Source organism: Cheilinus undulatus, linkage group 9, assembly GCF_018320785.1.
Source record: "Cheilinus undulatus linkage group 9, ASM1832078v1, whole genome shotgun sequence".
Taxonomy (NCBI): Eukaryota; Metazoa; Chordata; class Actinopteri; order Labriformes; family Labridae; genus Cheilinus; species Cheilinus undulatus.
The window spans coordinates 37699315-37717116 of record NC_054873.1 but is presented as its reverse complement, the minus strand read 5'-3'; the positions used below and the strand labels follow the sequence as shown (position 1 = coordinate 37717116).

The 17802-nt window shown below is 38.1% G+C and overlaps 1 protein-coding gene across 5 annotated transcripts in view; it reads left to right on the top strand.

Annotated features, from left to right (window-relative positions):
* LOC121514917 (septin-7-like) overlaps window positions 1–17802 on the top strand; it is a 62590-nt gene that overhangs the window by 30466 nt on the left and 14322 nt on the right. For all 5 annotated transcript variants that reach the window (XM_041795358.1, XM_041795357.1, XM_041795361.1 and 2 more), the window contains exons 4-8: window positions 10126–10226; window positions 10328–10462; window positions 14889–15006; window positions 15493–15585; window positions 16055–16151. In XM_041795358.1, the coding sequence (XP_041651292.1) occupies window positions 10126–10226; window positions 10328–10462; window positions 14889–15006; window positions 15493–15585; window positions 16055–16151 (544 nt within the window). The remainder of the gene's footprint in view (window positions 1–10125; window positions 10227–10327; window positions 10463–14888; window positions 15007–15492; window positions 15586–16054; window positions 16152–17802) is intronic.

Below are 17802 nucleotides of genomic sequence, written 5' to 3'. Positions count from 1 at the left end.
TAACATTATGCTTGCTGCAAGGGTAGAAGAAGAGGCAGAAACAACAAAAACAGTTCTCAGTTGAATATGCAACAATAATCTTCCAGCATCAGTGCCATACCCATTTACAGCTGAGCAGAGCAACATGGACAGGTCATGTAATTGGAGCATTATCTTTCCATACCAAAGAATAAAAGTTTCCACATCATCTTGAATTGTTGATTTTTAATGATATACAGCTGTGCACGTTGTTCTATATTGACTTCTCTTAAATGGTTTAAGTCAGAGCTTCCCAAAGTATGGGTCGGGGCCCTATTAGTGGGCGACAAGAGGTCATCTACAATAATCATTATAGAAATTAAAAAGTATAAATAAAATATAAATAATGTTTTAAACTCTCATTAAATACTTGATTGCTTGTTATTATTTTAAGTCTCAGAGGTAACTAAACACAACCAGAAGTTTTAAATTAAGTCACCTTAACGATATATTTTTTCTTATGTATACAACTCATGTCATGGTTTAACTGGTGTTGAATTATGTGGTTACAATTTACATTCCACTTTGCCGCTCATTTCCCAGTTTTGAAAATTTATCAGTGTCTTTGGAAACATTAATGCTACTAAACTGAGAAGATTGTAAAATTGAGAGTTGAGATAAATATTAGAAAATAAAATTCTAATGATTTTGCAGAGCCTGATTAAAACAGTAGAAATGGTGGTGGCTCATTAATTGCACGTGACCCAAAAAACACTTTACAAGAAATGTTAATGTACTGTATGTGAAAGCAAAGCATTGGCATTGAAATTCCCTGTTTATGAAACACAAATACTTAAGAGATAGATAATTGAGTCTCATGTTATGGTTGTACGAGGGTTTTGGTGGGCCCCACAAGATACTCTTTTTTTTTTTTTTTTCTATTTGCATTTTTCAAGATTATGACATATTACAATGTATCTTGACAGATACACAAAGAAAAAACAAACAAGACCGTTTAAAAAAAGCAATAAGCCACAACCAATAAAAAAGGAGGAAAGAAAAGAAAAGAAATAATATGTGTATATGTGTATATATATATATATATACACATATACACACATATGTACACATACATATAAAAACATACACATAGAAATAAAATAAATTAAAATAAAAATCCTCAAAGTAAAAAATTATAATAATAGTAACTGAGTTTTAATAAAATAGCAGATTACATTAGAGTCAAATAGTACATTCTTTGATTGACTTCTTACACTTCTAAGTATGGTAATTAATTATCATTATTATAATTAGTATGGGTGACATCCAAGGAACTTCATTCATATGCTTAAAGCAGCGAGTGGGTAGATGCTTGCAGGTAGTCAAACAATGGGATTCACGTTTACATTAAATATTAAAGGAGAAGAGACAAAACAAAACAAAACAAAGAAAAACCCATAGAGCACTGCATTCCTATTCATCAGTTTTAACCAATGAATCATTTGGAGTATTGCTCATTGTGAATCTCTCCCATTTCTCCCATCTTTTTTCAAAAACAGAGAGCTGATTTCTAATTTTCATCGTAATTTTTTCCATTCCATAGATCTCATTTACAAGGTCCTTCCATTTTGCTTTTACTAAACTGTCGTTTTTCAACCAGTGCCTTGTAATTTGTTTCACAAGATATTCAGGTCTCAAACTGGACCGCAGCACAATGAATGTTGGGAAAGGCTGATTTAAGTCTTATTCTACACAACTGTATTTCTTAGACTGATGTGAAAATTATGCAGATGTTTTGATTCCTTAAGCCTGATTCATGCTCCTGTGTCAAATCTATGTTGTAGCATGTGCCATAGGTTTGGATAGAGGTGTATAGAGGCCTACACACATATCCCATCATAAACCTCCTCAAACTATGTATAGAAACAACACAGACTGCAAGCCCTGTGAATGGTCTGCTGGGTAGCACCAGTTAAATGCCAGTCGCTGAGTCATGTCTTCAGACATACTGGGCCGAGAGAGATAAATGGCTGCAAATGCTGAATCCGTCAGTCAAATCTGCCTGCTGGCATCTCAAAATATCCAACATGCATTTCCTCATCCATGTCTGTCAGTGTGCAAAAAAATCCCTTTTCCTCTGTCTCAGCCAGCTGTTCTTTCCATCCTCTCTGATGTCTCCTCTTTTTTCTTTGTAGTAACTGTAGTATTACCAATATTTATCAGCTCCAATTTATAATAAACTACTTTTCCTTTGCCATGTTTTCTTGTACACAAATAAGCTTTAAATGTGGCAGTGGGACCAAGAACTGGCATAAAATTGCACTGTTGACTAGTATTAAGGTGGAGTACAGCAGATCAACGTAGACACATTAATGCACCGTTGCTCCTAGTGGCTTAGATCACTGTGGGGTAGCTACAGCATGGATTCAGTGCAGAAATATAAACCAAATTTAAGCCAGGAAAACCCAGTGGATTCATTTTTTTCAGGTTGATATCTTTCTTTATATCTGCTTGCAGGCTATAAACTCTCCCAGACCATTTAAACCCAGCTCAAAAGTGGACTTAACTTGCAGATGGAGTTTAAACAATGGTAATATCAGTGGTCAGAAATAGAAAAATGTAGAAAAAAATGAAGCTCGACCCAAGTTCACATAAATGTAAGCTTCATAATTAATAGACAAACCCAGTAGGACAGAAAATTCTAAGTCAGAATAGTCCCAGATGTATAATTCACAGGCTTAATAATATACTGTATAACTCCAATAAGTCACCTCTCAGCAAAAATACTTCACCCAGCATAACCAACTCTCTTATTTCAATACTGGTCTGAAACCCAAAAAAAGCCATAAATAACTCATGAGATATCTTCAACATTTGACTCATATGCATTCCTAGATATTGTGTGTCTGAACTCTTAGTAAAACAAAAGGATTTCTCTTTTGTCTGAACTGTGTCTGGGTAAAGATAACAAAAGGTCATGAGCCAGGCTGGAGGGGTGAGGGAGGAAAGACAATATCTCTCGCTCTCTGTGTAGCTCTGTAAATCTGCCACTCCTAGATTCTCCTCATATTTACATGTTAAAGAGCAACGTATACTTCTCTGAGCTTTTGTCTGCCTTTAGGTAGTTGTATTGATTCGTCAAACCCAGTAGCTACCATTTGGGATGAAGGTTCATATATCGGGGATCTATGAATGACTTTGTGCTAGCCTTGGGAACCAAAGTCTGTGGGCTTTACTTAGACCTGACCTCATTACTACAGGTTAAGGCCAAGATAGAAAAATGACTTTTTTCTGTGTGCTGGGAAGGTGCAGCTTAAATAGCGCCATGTAATTGTTATGAATGTAAACCTTTTGATATAGTTCTTTAATCACAAAAACATCATCTAGCTTCAATGCCAGTGTTTCAGCCAGGCCTTGGATCATGGAGGAGAAAGGACAATGCGATCAGGAGATGAGATTCTTCTGCAGATGTGGAAGAGAGAAGGATATGTCGTGGAAAAGGAGAGCAAGAAAGAGGGGCAGAAGAACTAAGTGGGAAAGGGCAAGGCCACAGGGCCTGTTTTTTTTCCTTTTATAGTCATGACAAACTGGAGGAGGAGGAGGAGGGAGGCTGCATCTGGAGCAGCAGTGGGGTGCAGAGGACAGACAGACGGGGGGAGGAGAAACTGTTTGGGAAAAGGGAGAAGGGTTACAAGGAGGAGGGAAAGAGGAGGATGATGAGTTCAGCTTCTATAATGCTAAGGGGAAACGGTTGTGGCCGGAAGCCTCGATGGGGAAAGGAGAGATGCAGGTAGCTAAAGAGGATGGACCAACACAAAAATAAAGTGAAGAGTGAGAACGAAGGGACAGGGGAGGGATAAAGAAAACAGAGACTTGGGTGAGAGTCCCTGTGTGTCCCCTAGGGCCTAGTAGGGTTAGTAGCAGGTCAGGAATGTTCCCATGAAATGTAACACCCACTTACACTCTACACATACAGTCTGCTGAAAAGCCAATAAAATAAAATCATTTTATCTTTAGATGATCATGACAAATCACTTTTTAGTTGGATTTGGCTCCTACTACTACTGACATATTCACATGCAATCTTGCAAACAAGTTTCACCCACACATCTACATCTGCCTTTTTCCTTGAAGCCAGCTAAAGCCAAACATCCAAATGTGCTCCTGTGTAGGCATGGAGGTGAGAAATTTCATTTGAAAATTCATGGTTTATACATTTGAATGGGATCACAGTGTTTTAAAGGAGTGTTTTATCAACATTATTCTTTAAGTTTGTGGATCGAACCCTCTCCTTATTTTCTGGAATCCAACTTTATGTTTCTTTTCTCCAGTGCAAAAAATGTAAGTGAACAGCAATACTGTTTTAAAGAAGCTGTGCTATATTGCTGTAAGCAGTTTTCATTTGAACTACTCGAGTATCTAGGACACTGTTTTTGTAAAGAGATGTTACTGCTGAATTTTTTAAATGTGATTCCTCATCGCTCTGAGTGCTTCAAATTAAATTCCATTCACCTTAAGAGTTTTGCAAAGAAGACAGCAGTTCAAAGCTCCATCTGTCTGTCTGTTGGTGTCCTTCTGTCCATTCAGCCATCAATTCATCGATGTGAGCAGCTTCTCCTCTTTTTGTAACTTCTGGGTGTTCGAACCTCACCCTATCCTTGAGCTTTCATTTAACTTTGCACTGTTGTTATATTAATTGCTACAAAAAAGGAGAATAGATTGCAGTGCAAACATCTTATGTATCAAGACTGGATGGTTATACATTCAGTTTTTAGAGTATTTGAAGCCCATATCCTTGTACAGTTATTCTTTCTTAATGAAAAGTTGTTAAAGTTGACATAAATCAGGGATGGAATAAATGAACAAGAAAGTGAAGGGGAAATATAAGAAATGCTTAATATGTGTAACTGTAAGATGCAATGGTGTGACTCTTACATTCCCACAGTAGTGTGACCAGATTTTCTAGCAGTAGCTAGCAAACCAGATTCAAATTGGACTTTGTCCAGGAGACCACTGTATGGCTCTGTACTTCAATGGAAAGAAAAACCCAAAAATCATCCCTGCCTAGTTGCTGGTTTACTTCAGTTGGTAGAGCAGGCTCCCATATACTAAAGCTATAGTTTTCAATTCTGACACACCCCAGGATCAATTCCTGGTCCTGGGGTGTGTTAGGTGCGTGTCTTCCCTTACTCTTATCTCCCTCCATTTCTCCACATGTGTCTCCTCAGCTGTCCCATCCTACTGTCAAAGGCTTAAAGCCCCAAAAATAATCTTTAAAATTATTCCTGCATAAATTTGTATCCAGGCGTGAGGTCACTTGCAGATTTAATTTTGGATTTAAGGCAAAAGTTGGGTTATTAAACATCTTTAAGGATGTATTTTTCCTTTTTAATCCTAAAAATGATGAGAAAATCTACTTCCAGAAATGTACTTCAGAAATTCATCACTCTGACTCAGGATGCAACACCACCTGGTAAAACAACTGAAACTGAACTGAAATGTCACAGGATTGTAAATATTGTGTCTTGAACTGGTAGACCAGATAGGTCAAATGCTTCACCTCTGTAGGACTTTTACTTGAGTCTCATCTGTATTAGTGTTAATTTCGTCAACTAAAGCTATGACTAAAAATGTTTGTCAACAGCCTTTTTTCCATGATGAAAACTAGACTAAGACTAGCCAAAGATAGATCTGTGATGACTAATTTAGTTTTTGTCAGACATTAAAAATCCACAATATTTCTCCACTGTGGGTAAATCTGTCAAAAAATGCATCTGTATCTCTTTTGCCTCTTAGCAGTAGAAAGCAGGAACCCAGGTTTGGCAGGGTACATAGAACATACTACCATGACTTGGAACCAGATTTTGGCAAGAGAATAAATGCTTGGACTAAAAGTAAATACTAAAATGTGAGGAATTTTTATGGACTAAAACTAGACTAAAATGTTTTGGAGTTTTTGTTGACTAAAACTAGACTTAAACCAAAAAAGGTAGAAATGACTAAAATGTGACTAAAACTAAGACATATAGTCAAAAGAGTAAGACTAAAATTAAAAATAGCTGCAGAAATTAACACTGATCTGTACTCTTCCTTCAGTGAGTTAATCTCGCAGGGGTATATGAATACAAAGTAAGAAAAAATCTCCACCTGCATCAGGTCAGTGATTTCATGTCCTTGAGTAGTGACATCTTGTTTTCCTACCTCACACTTTGTAATTTTAGAAACTGCATCCTGAAAGCCCTCATGCAGTGTGTCCTGTTTTATTATAGAAACAAATTGGTGATGTTGGTGTGTCTTTTGCATCTCCCCATGACAGCAGTTCGGTTATGTTCCACTCTGCGCCCCAACACAATGCTAAATTTACTTTGTTTTGACTGAGTCTGAAAACATTAAAAACCTCTTTTTCCCTGCCCCTTTTCCGTTCATCCCTCACAGCAAACCTTGCGTGAACCTCATGAGCGCAATGTGGCATACATGTTCTTTTGCAAGTAGCAGTTAGTGCGTATAAGTGTTCACCCTTGGTGCTGTGGTCGGAGGCTGAGGGAGAGAGACAGGGTCAGAGTATTTATATTCCAGAACAATTTCTCGTGTTCTGTCCCTCACTCGCATTCCCCTGGCTCGTATTTCTTCTAAATGATGGTGTTTGGACTGACAGCATTTTTGAGGTTTTCTCTCGATCTGTTTTTCTTCAAGGAAATGGTGAAAATAGCAGATTTGGTTTGGAGATGGCGGACATTTCATGCACAGACACTTACAGGACAAACGCATTTTAGCACACACGCAGGATGCACAATAAAACTCAGATATGTCTGATGGCTGTGGAGGGTGATGTATATTCTCAGCTGTGTAGTCAAACAGATTATGTGAAGGTTTGTAGAGGCTTAGGAATGTTTGTGTTAGAGCGAGAGAGCTGTAGTTTGAGTTAAAGGGGGATCCTAAAATAACTAGATGGTCTTGTGAAAGTATGCAGCAAAGCGAGGGAACAGCAGAAGAGCTGCAGGAAATGATGGATCTGTGGAACTGAATGTGAATATATGTGACTGTGAGGTTGAATGGTTTTTGCCCATCTGCTTTTTTAGTTTCCAACTAAAGCACATGCAGAAATAATAAAGGCAGCTACTTCATTAACAAAAGTATGCTGGATCTGGAATTACTTTACCACCTTTGCAGGAGCCCAACAGATAAATAGGCTGGCTGTTTGTGCCATGTGCCTTTCATTAATATAACAAGGACTGTATTATTTATGTGTTATTTAAATCTTTTTTACGCCTCATGCAATGCTGAAAACTATGTATTTGCACCTCAAATCTATAATACTTTCAGCACTGGCTGCAGCACATCTAACTTAGCATCACAGAAGAGTGGATGCTGGTTTGCATGAGAATTGCCTGACATAAGATAATGCTGTATGGTTTTCATAAAGGTAATTTCTCTAAATACAGCTTCCCGGAGACATTTGCTTTTTTATCTGTGCAGAAATGGTCCACATTTGACAGCATCCAAAAGGTCAGTTTCTATTCTCAGTTATAAATCTACCATAAAGGCAGGCATAACAGCTATCTGTGAAATTTGACTTTGAAAAATCATACCTATCTCATAGCAATGCACATCAGCTGGGCTTGGGCCATACAGCTATGATGCAGACACATCCATTGCTAGAAGGGTTATTTCAATTAGAGTATCCAATTCCAGTATCACACTCTCAGCCTCTATCCAGACACTTTCAGCATCTCTACATAAATAAACCAGTCACATATGTTGGTCTTCATATTTTATTGTGCACTTATTGGGCAAAGACATATGGTAAAGTTAGGAGAAGGATGAAAATCAGCTGCTATAGACCTTGATGGGAAATGTGCATCCTATTACAGCTTCAACACTCCCCTTCCATGGAATCTAAAAATGCTTGAAAGCCCAGATACAAAACCACACCACTCCAGTAAGTGCATGAGAAATCTCAATATCGACATACCCAAGAGAAAAAAGTCAATACCAGTCTGTCTGAATACATAAACATGTCCTGCATCTTGATTACCGTTAAAAGAGAAGTGAATTGTTTTTGGGAAATGGATGGCAGAGTGAAACATCAATGTCAAAAGCCTGGTATACACTGTGTGATTTTGGGCTGTCCCAGATGAAAGATGACTGATCGCTGTGATATCTTGATGCACACATCAAATTTGAGGTCTTATGAGATTCATATCACACAGTGTAGCATGCCAGAAAATTATAAGATTGCTAAAAACACACACTCTGTAGGAGGCATAAGCTTACCATATCAAGCTACCTCCCTTCGGCATCCATCTAGGGAGAGTTTGCTGAAGCTTTAGCTTGTGGTTGCCTCAACTCCATCAGTTTTACTGAAATGATTGCATTAACTTATGGCAGGCCTGTGACGGAAGTTGTGAATTTGTATTGATAGGAGTCAGGATATGAATAAAATTTGGATTAAATAGTAAACTATAAAGTACCCAGGCTGTGAAAGAGGCTAACGTCAAAATGAGTGACAGTAGTCATTCAGTGGCACACCTTTCAGACGTATCGTGTGCAAAATGTAGGGCTGTCAAATGATTGAAATTTCTAATCAAGATTAATCTTACAACTTCTGTAGTTAATTCCCATTAAACTCCTTTTTCTCAATACAAAACCACTTTTTTGCATTTCAAACTGTGTCATTTTGGATGTTTGTGCTGTCTTAAACTAAGAGTAATTGACTTGCTGATTGGATACCCTCTTTTTTTGGTAGGAAATAGGAAAGGGTCAACTTAATTATCTGACACACCAGACTGACTGTTTCATTATATGCACTTCATTGGATATATTTCACATTTATCTGGGAAATCTCCTATACAAAGCATTTGGGAAGGGCCTGGCTTTTCAAAAAATTCTCAGAAGGTGATTAAACTCATTTTCTGTCTATCCCATTCATCATGGGCCAATCAGAGTGACAAGACAAAATCAGGTAGTAGGCACGCACAGCTTCAGTATTTACCTGAGCTCGACAGGCAGGAGCTGCCATAATTTATGAACGGTGGAGCTTGTTGATGGATTAAACTTATGCTAAGGCCAGATGGGAGAAGTGTAAAACCATCTTCTCCACCAAGAGAAGCTTTAGTGTGGCTCTTTGATCTTGTTTTAAAAAAGAAATGTGTCCCAGTTCTGATAAGACTGCCACCATACTATATCTGCATCTGAGCTAATTACTACACCGAAGGAAGCCATTGCTGTCGGCTTCCAGTAAAAGTAAACCCTGCTCATAACCTCATTCTCCTCAAATGCCGCTAACTGGAGCTTTGCAAGATGGGCCTTCCTGAAGGCACACGTGGAATCTGACCAATCCATTTGCCTTTTCAAGATTATGACATCAACTTAACTGGAAAAATGAACTTGTATGTAACTTGGACTGAAAAGGAGAGTAAGGGAACAGTAAAGAGGTGAAATTTTTTAGGACTCATGGTGCAGATGACTATTTACTTTTCCACTGAGCCACTAGTGCACTCATTTTGGACCTTAATTGCATCTTAATTAATGCATTAATAACAAAAGCCCCAGAAAAATGTTCTTTTTGTTGTTGGTGTTATTGTTTCAATAATTTGTGTTGAATTGTGATTAGTATTGCAGTGCAGCATATCAATAATAAATCTTAACATATGTAATATTTATGATTAAAGTCTTCACATTCCTCTGCAAAAATGTTAAAAATTGAAAAGGAAGAAACTATCACGCTATAATTACATAATTTTTTCAGTACACAATGTCATGCATAAATTAGACTAACAAGATTCATATTGCAGCGCGTTGATGCTGACCGTGTCAGGGCCCTGTGAAATGCACTGCTTCTCAATGAGATTCCTCACACATACAACCAGCAGACACTGGTGTCTCTGTATCTCCCAGCAGGCTGTGTGGGAGCTCTTACAGCATGGTGATGCATCATCAAAGCCCTGAGTGGGAGAAGAGAGTGTCACACAGTAAACCATGGAGGCCAATGTGTGTGGGAACATTTGTGTTGCCAAACTGTAATTCTGCATCATATTTACAGTGTTGAGTCTCCACAAATACAAAAAAAGAATCAACAGAACAATTGAAGAACAAAGATTAAGATGGAGAAAGCAGGTTTTGTTCTGTATCAGTGCTGTGCTTAATGACAGGCATGTTGTTTTTCAGGTGGAGCAGTCCAAAGTTCTGATTAAGGAAGGAGGAGTCCAGCTGACACTCACTATCGTTGACACGCCGGGGTTTGGAGATGCAGTGGATAACAGTAACTGGTGAGGAGTACTGACACAATCAGGATTGACATGCTCATATTAAGATCTGTCCCGGTTGTTTTTATCTGATTTTTTTGTCTGTCCTCTCGCCATCTTTGCAGTTGGCAGCCCGTCATAAATTATATTGATAGCAAGTGTGAGGACTTCCTGAATGCAGAGTCCAGGGTGAACCGAAGATCAATGCCAGACAACAGAGTCCACTGCTGTCTTTATTTCATCGCTCCATCTGGACACGGGTATGTCTGCGTGAGATAAAGGAAAATCAAGAAGAGATTCTCATGGAGCCACACATGCAAAGTCAATGGAAAGGCCCAAATATCCACATTTCATCACTTGTGTATTCAGTTTGTTTAATTTTCGTAACCCTGGTAAGGATTTTGGTGCAGACAGACATTGCAGAGCGTGAATTCAGATTCACATGGAGACAAGGCATGTGCAGCTCAAACTAATGCCTGCTTTAATGTCCATCTTTATAATCCAAGAACTCGTGATGCCTAACAGGTGAAAAAACTGAGCTTAGGTGTCAGTGAGTACATCTGCCTGCTGCTGTGAGTAGAATTAAACAGTAAGAGTAAAATCACACTACTGAGATGAGGTCAGCAGGTTTAGAAATTAGCACCTGCCATCCACCAGATGCTGGAGTTATTGTGCAGTTGGGGGGGATTTGCTCAACCTACAAGCCACAGTGTCAGATAAATAAAAGTAGTGCAACAGAGTGATATGTGACAGAAAACAACATAATTTGAACATCAGTCTTTTACTTGATTTGTTTAGAGCATAGCCATGATTATCCTCATATAAGATCAGAAATGTTTAAAATAAGTTTATAATTTTACATCTCAGTAGAGGTTCAGTTAGTTAAATTAACAATTGAGGACATAGCTACAATGGAGACTGACCAGCCTCAAACTAATAAACTAAACAAGGAAATAATGTTTTTTAAAGAGCAAGGTCTCAGAGCATGCATTCTTTTGTAGTTTTGGCATTTAATACTTATAGGATACTTAAATACTATAAACTTTAATCAAATCATATAAGCAAATTCAAGTGGCTTTTAAAAAACATGATTAGCTGATGGATTTTTTAATCCACCAGCCACAGTGGCAAGTAGGCAAAAAAGTTCAGTTTCAACCCTGGAACTGAGGGTATGTGAGAAATTCTCTGTTGGTCAACAACAGTAAGAAACCCCTTCCACATTAGAAAGTATAATTTTAGCCATTTGTAAGAAAAAATATGATTTACAACAGCTATAAATATCTTCCAAGGCTTTAGGCTGGCAATGGGAGGATAGTTTCATTCTGATCAAGATGCTTCTTTTACAAGTCTATTTATACTATTTATTAAAAGACTATAACCATTGCTGGGCTGCACTGGTCCAGTAGGGATGCTGTGTTAAACAGCGTAATGAATTGATGAAGTGCTTAATAGGAGATAAAAACAACATTCATTCCCTCTCCTGGGCTCAGAGGGCTCTACTTGGAAGGGAAATCTACCTTTTCATGCAGCTTCCTTTCCACACTGAAGCTAAAGCAAAAAAAAGGAAGTGTGTGTATGTGTGAGTGTGTGTCTGTGGCAGCCAGTTTTTGTGACCCACAAAGCTTATATAACCCTCTTCTGCTCATGCTCAGTGGAGTTCTGGTCTTCATCACTGAGTCAGCCAATCAGAGTGGAGGCTGTGAGCAGCTCACAGAGGCAGGCCTCTCATCTCAGACAAACACACTCTGTCTTCTCTCATCCTGCAGTCTCTCTAATGTGTGTGTGTGTGTTCATTTGGCATCTCTGGAACATTCCCCTGTTTCTCATCGTAAAGAGCACCAGCCTGAGCTAAAAAATATCGATGTTCTCAGGCTTGGAGGAGGCTACGTTTCAAAAGGAATCAATATAAATCATACCTGGATGTTTTTTTTAACCCTAAGGAGGATTTCTGGAGGTCTTTTTTTCACTTGTTTGCATGGAATTTACTCTATGAGCCACTAACTAAAATGTTAAAATATTTTGTTGCATCCAAGTTTTCCAGCAACATGGATAGTAACACAACGTGCAACTATAATTCTGTAGAAATTTTTAAATAGTTACTCTAAAGGCTTTTGGAAAGTACTAGAAGATATTTCTGAAGATTTAATCAGTCACACATCCAACTATCAATATCTTGAGGTAACAGTGCTCATTTTCTCCTAAATGAGCTTAATTTATTTTATCGTCACGAAGAAAAGAGCAGATTTCTTGATATAAAAAGATAATTATCAAAAGCAACAAACTCCTCAGACAATCTGAGCAGACATCTTGTATTTTGAGGGCACAAGAATGAGTTTGACCAGCTGTTTCTGTGCTTGAGATAGCCACAGTTCAAACAACCGATTTTAATGATAGAGGAGATGACAGAATCAAAGTTATCTGATGTTTAACCAATATGTGGAACCAGTATGCATTTTTATGACATGAAAAGTGTTCTTAATGTGTCAAAAATTTAATTACATGGTAAAAAAAATTGGAAAAAAAAAAAAGAAATGAGCCAAAGGTCTGTCTGCAAGAGAAATGCCTCAGAGCAGCACTGTAAAAATCAGGGAGTGATTCTATTCCCTTACTGTGTCAGTGGTGGCCAGTTTGATGTGTTGATTGGCTAGAACTCATGTGACATCTAACCAAATAAAATGAGAACTAGAATGGCCGTCTGAGGCGGCAGACCCACGCCAAAGCAGTGCCACCGAGGAAGTCACGCGCCCATTGATCACTACAGTGTTCAAAATTTTGATGTCAGAGAAAAACCAAACGGGTGCACGGATCATCACCAAAATGTAATCGATTCTTCCCTGTCACTATCCCAATATTCCCTGAAAGTTTGGTAAAGATCCGACTTTCCGTTCTCGAGTTATCTTGTACACATACAAACAAACAAACAAACAAAGATCTGGAACCCTTTACATAACCCCCTGCCAATTTCATCGGCCTGGGTAATAAAGCCAGAGAGGAAGACACACTTTTTAGTACAACCAAAGTAGTACACTTTATCCATTTGATCAAATATCGGTGGAACAAAATGGCAATATGTTAATCTGCCAAATTCTAAATGTCAGCCTCATTAATTGGCCAGGCAGATAATTGGTCATCTCCTCCTACAGATGTACTAATGGTAAAAGTTGGGACCAATAGCAGTAGTAATGTTTGAAATAACAAGTTAAATTCTGGTTCCAGTTCCATTTTTTTGTTTATCACTTCTTTTATGTAATTGCATTGCACCATGCAAACTCATCTGAGTTTGTCCGGTAGGTGACTTTTCTCTTGTTTAGCAGCAGTTAGGTAGTCCTTATGCCAGCATTACATGGATGAGATACAACAGATGAACAGTGACATCTGATTTCTGTTCATGTCATTTTATTTGCTGATGGCTGATGTTTGTCAGAATGTTAAACTGATGCAACTGTGCATTCATAATTGCAGAAGCTGTCAAGATTTATTAATACATGCACATTGTACCTCTTAATAAGCTTAAGCTGCTTCCGAAGCTCACTGGCATGTGGCTGTAAAATTTGAAATCTTATGAATTTTACTTTATATTTTAAAAACTGCAGGTTCATTCCTACCAGCTTTTTTTTTTATCACTGTGCGTTTCTGATTTACACGGAGGCATTTAGAGGGTTTGACAGTCAGTGTCTCATCCAGCCTAGACCAGACATTCTGACTCCTGTTTTATCTGACATCGCATTCACTTCAGGACTTCTCTGATGCTACTTTACACACCAACATGACCCTGTCACACAAGCACTCTGCCTCCATGTCCCTCTGTGAACTAGTGAGCCACTTAACAGCTGTTTTATTGCCCTCTTTGTCTTTCTGCATTCCTAAAATGAGTGCCTGAACATAGCCATCAAGAACATTCACGACTCACCATGTCAATACTTTTCATGCATGATTGGAATGTAAAAAACATAGATAAAGACATTTCTGACTCATTAGTTTTCAACAGTGTATAGTTATGTTTTCACATAATTTCTCTCATTATGCAGAATGCTGTACACACTCATTCTCCACATCCACTGCCCACACTGCAGACTGCCTCCAACCAGAGCTCTTTGTTCTAGGCCACACAGCAGCGTGCGGGTTTCTTTTGTCATTCACACAGAAACAGAGAGCCTGCGGGAGGATTACAAAGACAATCCCTCATCAGCCCAGCAAGACAAAACCATCAGTTGTTACCACAGAAAAATATATAAGACAATAAAGTCAGTCACACTCAGCTGGCTTCTGTGTGTCTTTGCTGTGACAAGAAAAAATGTTTGGGTTTAGTTTGCCCTCTGCTGGTGACCTACTGAACTACTTCCACTTTCACTGTGGCAGTATCTTTAGATTAATTCCAGTAAATTGGCTCTCTCCTCTCTTTAAGTGCCACTGTGCTTGGCAACTCTGATCATTCAAATTGAATTAAATTGTAAGATATAAGACACCTGTAAAGGTTCTTTGTTCATCAGCTTTTTAAAGGCATTGTAATAGCAAGTGACAAGGTCAAGTTGAGCTCCGGTCTTCTAAGTTAAGAAAAACCCATCGTGGATCCCTGCAGGTCAGCTGTAGAAAAAATGACTGGATTTGTCCTAAGTTGTTGAAAGTTATAGGATTCATTGAAATGCAGTTGCTTGTGGTTCTCACTGCTTTCTGTTTGTCCTGCAGATTGAAGCCGCTGGATATCGAGTTCATGAAGAGACTCCATGACAAAGTCAATGTGATCCCTCTAATTGCGAAAGCCGACACTCTGACCCCAGAGGAATGTCAGCTTTTTAAAAAACAGGTATTTATTTGTTTATGTTTCACATTATCAAGATGAGCCATGACTCTGCAACTAAAATAAATAAGTAATTACTTAGATTGCATGTTTTGTTAAAACAGCAAAACACATTGATTCCCACATTGGTTTACAGACTTCTGTTTGACTTGAGTTTTATTATTTTTTGCACGCACAATATTGGTATTTTAGCCAGAGACAATCATATTTGTATTGGAGGGGGGATAATGAGAGGTTTGATTGATAAGAAAGTTCAACGCTATCAGCAAGTGCTTCCTTGGTCACCAAGGCAAATCTCATAATCACACTGCTTCTGTTCTGTTTTTATTTGAATAGTGAAAAAACAACAATAAATGCTTTCTCACGTCATGTAATCTTTAATGTCAAATAATGCCTTTTAACTGCACAATGATGAAACTTGGGAAGGAAAAAGGTTTAAAGCCACAAAATAAATTTGCTACCATTATTCTGAATACTTTCTTTCCTCCTCAGATAATGAAGGAGATACAAGAACATAAGATAAAAATTTATGAATTCCCAGACACAGAGGATGACGAAGACAACAAGCTGATCCGAAAGATCAAGGTAACTCACCATACACTCTTGTGTTAATTGTGACCTAAGTTTAAGGACAGCAAAGACAGAAGATAAATAAACAGCAGCTGACAGTCTGTCCTTTGGTCAATTTCCGTCCCCTGCAGCTGCCTCTCCCTTTTTCCCCATGCCTGTCAGCCTGATTGCATAACTGATCATCAGCTATATAGACAAGGCCTTTGCTAAAGGCAAGGTCTGAGCAACATTTCAAACAGGGTGGTGCCTCAGTTATTTCAGATTGATTTTAACCTTGAACTTTGACACAACTTTCCTTTCTCATTTTATGTTCAATTAGCTGCAAAGTATCCAGCCTGTTGATTAAGACTTAGTCATTGAAAATAGTCCTTACCCTTACCCAGACCTCTAGGGCAACCTGTGGCAAGACTCACGAGGATTCATTTTTATTCTGTCACATTTGGCCGCAGCTTTGTGACACTATATTTTTCTCCTTCCACTCTAGGAAAAGATGCCTTTGGCAGTGGTTGGCAGCAACGTGGTAGTCGAGGTGAATGGCAAGAAGGTTCGAGGTCGTCAGTACCCGTGGGGTGTGGCAGAAGGTAAGTTCCCTCCAGTTCACTGTCAGAAAATGATATTTATTCTATTTGTGGCCACATTTATCGACAGCAAAGAAAAAAACAAAGTAAGAATTCTTAAGAAATGTCAGAGAACATGTTTCTTCTTGTTAAAGAAATACATTTGGTTTACATTTTATTACATACTGGACAGAAATGATAGATGTGAGAGAGAGACTGGTGAATGTTGCTCTTTTGAAGGTTGTGTTTGAGATTGTCCAGTAGTGTCAGTATAATCTCTTACCATGATGAATGAAACATGATTTTTCTGAGAGTGTGGAACATAGTGCATGTTTTCTTGATGATCCCCTGCATAAAAGTAATGTATGAACTTCCAGATAATATGTCAGAATATTTTTTTTTTGGTCTTGACTTACATAAAAGCTTTCTTCTAGGGGTTATTTGGCCATGTTGGGTCAACACTAGGGAAAGTTGACCCCATTTTTAATAGAAATTTCTGTTGAGGTTGGTTTTGGTTATCATTTAAAGTGATGTTTTTTAAAGCTCTGTAAAATTACCAAATGTTTGGCTTTTCTCTTTCTGTATAGAATCACAGATTATTAGAGTTATCAAGATGATTTGGCACAGTTCCATGTACATTCAGTTAAAACTCAAGCACGCGTTCTTTGCATTTTAAGCAGATGTCTAATCAGTAATAGTAGTAAAAGAGGTCAGTTATATTTATTTATTCTCAAGTTTCAGGTTTTTTGAGAAAGCTTAGTTCTACTGACTCCAGGATACAGTGCATGCATCTTTAGCTGTATCTGTAATAAAAACAGACATATTTGTTTAAAAGATGGTAAAAATATAAAAAGGTACCAGCCCTGCTGCCCCATGACAGTCTGGCTGCAGCCCATTCATTTCTGACAGCCACTATCACGACTGTTCATCTGAGACATGATGTCTCAGACATCATATATCTCAAAACAGAAATACACACTAAAACTTTCAAAATAAAATCGCATTAAACTTTTTTTTAGGGTACAGGTACGGTTAAGGTAAGGGTTAGGATACCAAAAGTTAAAAGTCAAAAACTTGGCCTCCATTACCTGTATACAAAATGTTTAATAGAGCTTGTCCTCCATGAAAACATTTGAAGTTTCCAAACCAATGGAGCTTACTTAGTTTGAATAGCTGCATAAACTATGTAGATGAGGGAGCTACACAGCTAACAGAGCTAAAGCTAAGCTCAAAAAGCAGCTCTGTAAACTGTGTATCTATGTTATCTGCGTAGCTAAGTTAGCTCAAGCCATGTGAGCTTACATGGCTAAAGCTAACTTAGCTATTAATAACAGAGCTACATAGCCAATCGAGCTATGTAGCTAATGTAGCTAAAGATAAGCTCACAAAGCAGCTATGTAACCTACGTAGGTAAGTTATCTACGTAGCCACGTAAGTATAGCTACACTTGCTAAAGCTTACATTGCCAAAGCTAAATTAGCTACTGTAGCTAAGTTAGCTTAGCTTGTGTATTAACATTAATTATGTAGCTAGCATTGCGTTGTTAGCTTTAGCTAAAGTTTGTGGACCAAATCCAGGCCACCATTAATGTAACTACTTCTTAAACGGATCTAAACATAATTTAAGTCTAGATCTCAGACCTTTTTCTGTTTTATTATGAAATGCTGCTTAGTTT